The 9,412-nt window shown below is 35.1% G+C and overlaps 1 protein-coding gene across 4 annotated transcripts in view; it reads left to right on the forward strand.

Annotated features, from left to right (window-relative positions):
- LOC101573127 (protein argonaute-3) overlaps positions 1 to 9,412 on the forward strand; it is a 156,479-nt gene that overhangs the window by 123,289 nt on the left and 23,778 nt on the right. For 2 of the 4 annotated variants that reach the window (XM_023701038.1, XM_023701039.1), the window contains one exon: positions 510 to 1,317. The exons of 1 other annotated variant lie outside the window; for it this stretch is intronic. In XM_023701038.1, the coding sequence (XP_023556806.1) occupies positions 510 to 618 (109 nt within the window). In that variant the 3' untranslated portion in view covers positions 619 to 1,317. Of the gene's footprint in view, positions 1 to 509; positions 2,947 to 9,412 lie in introns of those variants that run through there. One more of the 4 variants, XM_023701036.1, reaches the window with a different exon arrangement.

Here is a 9,412-nt window from a genome sequence, read left to right on the forward strand (position 1 = left end):
AAAAAAAAAAAAAAGTTCCACAAGTAATCTGTGAGCCACATGAACAGTGATGGTGGGAGTAACTGCCCAAAATAAGGCATTTTATTGAAATATGCTGTCTAGGTTTGCTAATAGAAAGATACAGTAATTTAGATGATATACAAAAATTAATCCAAGGGATCGATTATTGGTAATACTAAAAGCAAAGGGCCGGGGAGATAGCGCAGTAGAATAAGTGCTTGCCTGGCAAGCGCAAGGGCCTGAGTGCAATCTCCAGTTCCGCAAAAAAAAAAAAAAAAAAAACATGGAGATAAAACGATGTCTTGGACTTTCTTCTAATTAATCCCAGAGGAATGAGTGAAGTAAAATAAAATTGGCTTTGAATTAGTAAAGCTAGTTAATGGACACATAATTCAGTACACTAGTCTCTCTTTAAAATATTTTTGAAATTTTCTGTAAGAACTGTGCTTCAGAACTATTATATCAGAATAGGTAGTTTGTGTTTGTGATCATTGCCACTTTTCTTACAGTGCTGAAGGAAGCCATGTTTCAGGACAGAGCAATGGGCGAGACCCACAAGCTCTTGCCAAGGCTGTACAGATTCACCAAGATACCTTACGCACAATGTACTTTGCTTAACAAGTCCAAGTGTGTTCTTGAAGGGAAGAACTGAGCGATGAATCAACATACAGCATATGTCTCCAGTAGTCCACTGAGTAGATGTGTCTCCAGCCATACAGAAGCCAGCACTGTGTGGGAGCCCGGTCCTTATGTTGATGCAAGGAAGATTGTTTACTTCATCAAGGAACGCAGCACCATTATGCAATATAAAACCAGCCAGCTGCTTTTTGTGCGGTCTCCTGTAGGAAGTATCGCAGTTGTTTTGTTTTCTCTTCTTATAGTCTAACCCTTTTAATGCCTTTACCTCAAGTTGCTTGGCAGCACAACTATCTTTGCAAAAAAAAGTAAAGCAAAAGTAAATGATGGTTTAAAAAACATACACCTACACAAATAATCAAAGTGAATATTCACAATTACGTGTGCAAAAAATTAATGTGCATTCATATATTCTTGTAAACGGAGTCTGTTTTTAAATATATACATGCATATTTCATAGGCATATATATCTGAGTCTAGATGGATAATAGATATATATGTGTTTATGTATATATTTTAGGATTCATTCCATTGGGGAATTTTCCTTCCCTTTTATTCTCTGCTCACTACCACCTTCATTTCTCTCTCAACCTCCCTTGCCCTCATCTTCTATATTCCTAATGCTGCCAGTGACATTCAAATGTTCATCGATGTGGCTCATTTGAATGTGAAGCGTGGCAAGCGAGATTTCTGTTTTTATTTTGTACACCTTGCTCCTGTGCTGTTTCATACACAATTCTGAGTCAACTCTTGATACTGCTTTTTGTGTGTCCCTCCTGCTCTGAACTTATATTTGCTGTTTGTGCAATGTGTACATACACAGTAGCAACCTGAACTATTCTTTTTCTTTAGTGATTTTGTTGAAGCTGCTATAAATACAAAACTCTGTGAGAAGTTCTAACCCTTTCTCTCTGATATATGATGTGTATTGTGAAGCCTTCTGTTTCCAGGAGTTATACACAAGGTAAATATTTTAAGAGATTAGAATGCTGTAGGGTTGAGGCCTCTGAAATTGGGTGAAGAGAGAAAGGTTTATGAGGGGATTGGTTTTTGCTAGTTTACTTGCTGCCTCTCATACTTTAATGTGATTTTCATATATATATTTTTATATATATGTCTGTGTTTATATATAAACATATATGTATGTGTTTTGAAATATAGCTTCCTTTTCTTTTATATTTATTAGAATAGTGCTTTAATAATTATAGAATTGTATTGGCAACATCTTTTATAGAAATATAGTCATGTTTATTTTAAGAACTTACAACTTGTTTTTTGCTATCTTTTAGTGCAATAAGCAGTTTTAAAGGAAAATGTGTCTGTTTGACACCATTACAACAGATTGTAGGAGAAACAGGAACCTCCATTGTTTTAAAATGGCGAAGTAATACAGCCTTAATTTCAGAAGGAAAGTTTCATAATTTTCAATTTTAATGCATGTCTTTTGAAAATCATAATGATAATGAAGTAAAATTTCCTAGACGAATCTGACTTTATTAGAAATATTTACTTTAAGAAATGACAGAGACAAATTTTTTAATTATTTAAAAGTAGATAATTATTATTGAGGAATAATACTGGATAGATGCCTAAGTTCATTTACTAAAATGAATCCAGAAAATACAAGATCTTATTTTTAAATTTTTTTTGTTGATTTACCAAAATATAACTTGCTTCTTAAAATTAAGGTGGTAGGGACAAAAGATGGTAGGACTTTGATCATTTTAAATGAGTTCAATCACTGAAATGCAAGGAAAACTCTTTACAAAGCTTTTGTTTTATTGATTTCACTTTAGGATATTAAAACGTACTGTAAAGCTGTCAAAACCTGGTTTATCAGTAACTTTGGATTCAGGGGAACTTTGTAATTCATGTGGAGGTTTTGATTGGTTTTTCTTTTATCGGGGGTAAGGTTTTTTTGTTTTACACTGGTTCCGAATATAGATGACACAGATTGTTTCCAATGGGCATTGTTAGCCTTTCAGAATTCCATCTGCACCTAAAAACTAATGGATGTAGGTCTTTAGTTGCTCTCTTATCTTCAGTACACTATTATTGCCAATTTACTGTATGTTGAGCCTGAAATTTGAGCCCATGTCCTCCAACAGGCATGATATCTTTTGTCCCTTTGCCAGAAAACTTAAAAAGTACTGTATTTTCTATGTTTATTATTTTGAAGTATCTAAAATGCAATTTACAACACTGTTTCAAAGCACTTTACATAGGATATTTGTACAGTATATACATTTTTTCTTCTAGCCTTCTTCCATCTCCTAAAAAATTCTTTTGAAACATGTTTCACTTTTTTATTTTGTTTTGTTTGTTGGGATGGGGGTATTGTTTTATTTTGGCTTTTGAGACAGGGTCCCACTAGTTGTCTGGAATGATTTGAAACTTCTGAGGGCAAGCAGTCCTTCCAACTCAGCCTCCCCAGTATTGGGTCTATAGGGACACACCACCATACCCAGCTATGTTTGTTGTTTTGTATTTAAATTTCACTGAACACAGTCTGGAATATGGGTAAGAGAAGAAAGCAGTATGTCATAGATGGCAAAATCTTGATTGGTATCTCCTTACTCAGTATAAATGAAACGTTGTCTACTCTACCTGCACAAGTTCATGTGGAAAACTTTAGGGAGCCCCTGAAGATGCTGGGTCCCTAGTTACTGTTACTGTCGACCTATCTCCAGTCACTTAGTCTCACATATGGAAAGCCTTTAATTTAAATCTATTTAGGACATTTTAAAAAGGAAAATTATTCTTCTCTAAAATATAAAACTTAATACCTGTGAGTGATTTCTTTTTTGTAAAGTGTTTTTACACTGTCAGCATTGCTAGTTTATTTGAGTAACTTGGAAGAATATATATAGTATATTTCTACTTTGCTTACTATCAAGTTGGTATACCAAATTTTAATTGTAAGAAACCTCGTGCTTAGAATTTAAGATAAAAGGTTGCTTAAGTGGCAAATACTACTTGAAATTTGTTCTAATTGTTTTTGTACTTCTGAGTAGAATTCCTGATCTTTCTTATTTTAAAAAAACAAAAGTTTGGTTTTGTTGTTACTTTTGTTTTTTTTATTTACGCATCATGAAACTCAGACCTTTCTATCGCTCCTTGTCCTTGCCCTGCCTAACTATATGATGAATGCTAAATTTTGGTCTCATGTTTTCTTTGAAATACCAGTCTCAGCAACTAGTATAATTAATTGATTTTCATGTGAAGAAGACTTGAGAGCTTGGGCTAGGGCTATAGCTTATTAACAAAGCATTTACCTAGCGTGTGTGAGGCCCTGAGTTTCCTCCCAGCACTGTAAAAAGAGAAGAGTTGGGAGTTTAGTGTATATCCTTGATGGTAAATATGTCCGTGTAAAGTGCTAATATATGTCATTATATTACAGTATCAAGTTACTGGCATTGAGGACCATACATTTATAGGACTGTAGCTGCTATATTTATTTAAACAGAGTCTGACCATTACTGCACTAAATAATGAGATGAACAGGATTCAAGCCCAGCATTGGGCCCTTTTTATCATCTTGTAAATAAGAGTAAGGATGTGAAATACCAAGGTAATAAAGGGTGATACCATTTTGGTTTCAATTCAGTACCAAAATATCCTTGTTTTAGAAATGTAAATTTCTTTTACAATTTAAGAAAGGGTTCCTCAACCTCCTCAGTACTGGTTCTTGGCACATTTTCACAGAAATACGAATGTCCTTTCTTTTTTTAATAATTACTCTTTAACAGTGTCTTGGAAAAACTAGTCTATAAAAATGGTTCTGTTTATAATCTATTACTTTACTTCTCTTCTAAAGACATTCTGGTAGGAATATCCTGGGTGTTTTGGAAGACCCTCAGTATAAACTGAACAGGAATACCCCATGTTCTAAAGACCAGGACTGGTTTTCCAAGCTGAGTTCTCTGTGACCCACTACAGCCTAAGATTAACTTGTGTCTTCTTTAATGGACCTTAGGTAGACAAAGCCAACACTTAAAGTCATGGCAGGACTTAAGATATGTCCCAGGAAATAAAAGCCAGTCAGCAGAGACAGCTGGCAGATGGTCTCTGTCAGAGGAAAGGGTGAACACTCAGTCAGGATTAGGTCAGAAGCCCAGAATTCAGAGACTGTTATCCAAGAAACATGATGACTGTTTTCAGAGATCTGTATGCCATTGCCAAAGACAATGGTTTTTATGAAATTTAGGAAGCTAACCACTTAAACATGCGAGTATTTTATAGTCTTCCTACTTCAAAACTGATGATAATGTTTTGCCAAATTTAACTGACAGCTCTGTGTAACTTTCACTTACTATCATTAGCCCTTAGTTAAATGTTTGCTTAACTCATCCTCTTAGATTTTCTCCTGTTGAAGAGAAAGACTACCTTTAACAGTTCCTTGCTATTTAAATTACCTTTTATGTATTCCTCAAGCTGTAAAAAGGTATTGGTCTATCATCTTTATTTTGGCTTTTTTATCCATTTGAAATATAAGACCTTTTCATTCTTTTTGAAAATTTGTGGATGTTTTAAAACCTCAATAATAATAGTTTGGAGACAGATGTCACGTAAGGCCTTCTCTGGCAATAGAAGCCTAATTTGGGGGATATCTTTGTTTTCCTAGTGAAAAGCACTGTTGTTTTTCTATAGAGGTCAAAAAAATGTTCCAAGAATAAATATGTAAGAATCAATACAGAGAGGCTGGGGAGGTAGCTCAATAGAATAAGTGCTTGCCTGGCAAGTGCAAGGGCCCGAGTTCAATCCCCGGTTCCACCAAAAAAAAGAAAAAAGAAAAGAATCAGTATAGAAATCAGAAAGAAGTTTCTCCAAAAACATTTGTTTTATATTTCTGCTCACCTTAAGAGCAGTCTTCAGAGACAGTGCTAAAAATGAAAGCAAAACTGAGTCCTGAAGGGGGTGGAGCGATGTGTATGGGTGTGCGCATGTGCGTGTGTATGTGTGTGTGTGTGTGTGTGTGTGTGACATGTACATACCATAACAGGTATAACTGTATGTCTGCATTACATATAAAAAGGAAAATACTGGGTTTTTTCCAACTTTAAAAATGGTACATTTAAGCTTATAATTTTTGTCTGAATAATTTTTTTAATAATCAAGGCTTGTGCTGACAGCCACTGGTAGCTTAAATTTGTTTTACCTTACCCATCAAAAATAATGCTCTAGATTTTTACATTGTCGACTAAATCTTAAGAATCTTTTCTCAAAGTATAAAAGCTAAGGATTTTAATTTGAATTAAAAATGGATAAAAAATTTAATATGGAGGGTTAAGATTTTTTTAAAAATACTGTTGAGGTATTAAGTAACCAAAAAATGTGACAAAATCTCAAAAACATCAACCAAGGCGCCGGGGAGATGGCTCAGTAGGATAAGCGGTTGACTGGCAAACTCAAGGATCTGAGTTCAATCCCCAGTTCCGCAAAAAAACATCAACCCAGCCACAGGGCTCCCTTCCTTTTTTTATTTTTTTTGCGGAACCGGGGATTGAACTCAGACCCTTGCGCTTGCCAGGGAAGCGCTTATTCTACTGAGCAATCTCCCTGGCCCCTCCCTTCCTTTTTAAAAACAATTTCTGAAGTAACCAAAATCTAATGTCATATTCTATGTTAGGGTCTCAGTAAAACAAAGATTTTTTTCAGGGTAGTCTCTAAATTTTTAAAACACTTTTTAAAGCAAGGTGGTTCTTAGAAAGTGCCTTTACAGAAGATGGTGCTGTAGATTTTTTATTTTTCAAATAGCATGAGGCTAACAATTTTAAAGATAAATTGTTTTATAACTCCAAGAGTGTAACAGTTTCATATAAGTAATGTTATTTGTTGTCCTGAATCTGGTCAGAGGAACCAATGAAAGCTTTTATGTCATATAGAATCCAGGTAAATGCTCACCAAATTTATTTTGTAAATTTGAAAACAATTTTTTTTTTCTGTACTGGCAAATTAAACCCAGGGCCATATATATACAAGGCAAATAATCTACCACTGAACTATATTCCCAGCCCTGAAAGCAAAAATTTGGACAGTTAAGCCTTGTAATTATCTGTTAGGTTCAAGGTTTTGTTTTTATTTTTGTTTTTGAGACAGGGTCTCAACTATGTAGTTCAGGCTGGCCTTGAGCTCACTTTGTAGCCCAGGCTGGTCTTGAACTCAATGATCCTCCTCCCTCTGCCTCCCAAGTGATAGGATTACAGGTGTATGCCACCATGCCCTGCCTCAAGGTAATTTATAAGATAGCCTATCATGGACGTAAAATAACAAGTTTAACCATATATTGCTACTAGTAATAAATGTCACAAGGGAAAGTACCTTACCAGGAATTGTGTTGTTTCCTTCCCTTCCCTCCCCTCCCCTCCCCTCCTTTTCCCTTCCCTCTTTCCTTTTCAAGTACAGATTGCCCAAGGCCTAGCCTTTTCTAGTTAACCATTTGTAAAGAAGAGTTCTAGTAAAGGGAGCACTAAATTTTCATTGAATTTATAAGAATGCAAATAATTGTATCATATTTTTAGGGCTATTTTCTTTTTTTAGACACTAAAGAATGTTTTAAATGACAGTTTATTTTTCTGTGGTGAGGGAGATGACACAGTGCCTTTAAAGGGCACCATCAGTTACTTCAAAATAAGAGTATAGCCCTGGGATGTGGCTCAGTGGTAGAGCTTCTGCTTAGCCAGTTCAGGGCCACAGACTGAGTCCACGGCACTGAGAGAGTGAATATGCAGTTCTTGGCTTTGGAGAAGATAAGCAAAAGAAAAGAAAATAGGACCAACCATTCATACTTAGCAGAAATTCAGGTATCTACCAAAAAGCAGTTTTCCCCTGTAGGAGAAAGCAGTATATATCAGTAAAGGATTACTTAATCAGGCCTTGCTTGTGAGTTTGGTGAGCATTACTCCAGAAAATAGGCTAAAGCAAAAACATCACACCTCAGTAACCTTGTATGCTGCATTATTTAATGATAGTAAAGCTATATTGATTGTTTGAAGTGTACTTTGTCTGTTTGCAAATATACATGCACATTAAACTTTTTCATTTTTATAATGTCTTAATAGCAGTTGAGTTTATTTTTTTAGGTTAATTTTTCAATTGTGATGTTTATATTTATTGGCAGTTTGTGTGCAACTTTTATATTTTGCTTAGATGTTGGTTTTAAGGTATTTTATTTTTATAGATATTGCTAGCTTTTCCTCTTTCTTTGTAATATTAGCAAAAATTAAGATGGTATGTTAACATGAAACTATTGATTCCATAAAGTATAGACTATGGATTTTTACCAATAAACTATTAACAGTATTTTCTACCTTAGAATATTTAATGTTTATATAGTGGGCATTAAAGACAGTCTTTGGACAGATTTCTACATGCAGAGGGAAGGTGGGGCTTTTCTATACATTGTCTCTTTTATTCCTTCAGTAGCCACCTAACACTATCATTGGATTCACTTACCCAATTGCAGTTTTGGCAGAAAATATTAAATAAATGATTCTACATTTTCTTTTTAATTTTAATACACTGTTCAGCATTAGGGTTGTTGTGTTTTTTTTTTTTTGTTTTTTTTTTTCCGGTGGAACCAGGGATCGAACTCAGGCCCTTGTGCTTGCCAGGGAAGTGCTTATTCCACTAAGCCATCTCCCCAGCCCCTAGATGTACAGTTTTATGGCACCAATAGGGTAGGGACCTGGTCTCTTGACACCATTACATACAGAGGTGCAATTTTAGTTGTGCCCTTTTTTTTTTTTTTTTTTTTGGTGGAACTGGGGATTGAACTCAGATCCTTGTGTTTGCCAGTCAAGTGCTTATCCTGCTGAGCCATCTCCCCAGCCCCAAAGGCCAATATATTTCTTTCTTTTTTTCTTTTGCAGAACCAGGGATTGAACTCAGGCTCTTGCGCTTGCCAGGGAAGCGCTTATTCCACTGAGCCATCTCTCCGGCTCCATGGTTGTAATATTTTTAATGGGCCAAGAAATGAAATAGCAAATGACCCCTAAGTCATTGATAACTGACTGAATTGGTGTTTTCCTTCATAATTATATGAAAGATTTCCTACCCTGAACTTTTCCTAACATAATCTTAAAGTTGATTCAACCTCTGAGTAGAGTATTTTAGCTCATTAAACTTTTTAACTAGTAATAATTTATGAATGTGAACTAATTAGTCAATGAAAAGTATAGAATATTAATTTCAAGCATATATAGTCCATTTTCCGAGCGATTATCAGGATTATTTGTATTGGCACATTAACCTTTTTGGTGAAAGTACATAAAAAAAATTTTGTATCCCCTCAGGAAGATGAAATAGTTCCCTTCTATTTTTACAATATAAATTTTCTCTCACCTAAATTCCAGCACTTGGGAAGCTACAGAGCCGGACCCTGTGTCAAAACAGACAAACAAAAAATTCTCAGGAATTTTTTTTTTTTCCTGTTAAAAATTAAGAGATAGCTTTTAGATTGGGGGGATACAGTTCAGTGGTAGAGCATGTGCCCAGCATACTCAGGGCAAGTTCAGTCCTTACCAGCAGGTATACATGCAAAGGTAACTTTTACCTCATTCCCTTAAGTTTTTAAATTTTTTTTTTTTGAGTTTTTAAATTCTAAATTATTGAGGTTAAATATATGCCATTTTACCTTACTTAATCCTGTTTTTCCACAAGACAGGGAAATAAGTAAATTCCAAATAATTATAAGTGGGAGCCAGAGAAATAGCTCAATGGAATAAGTGCTTGCCTGGCAAGTGCAGGGTCTTGAGTTCAGTCCCTGGTACCATTC

Source organism: Octodon degus, unplaced genomic scaffold (assembly GCF_000260255.1).
Source record: "Octodon degus isolate 3935 unplaced genomic scaffold, OctDeg1.0 scaffold00130, whole genome shotgun sequence".
Taxonomy (NCBI): Eukaryota; Metazoa; Chordata; class Mammalia; order Rodentia; family Octodontidae; genus Octodon; species Octodon degus.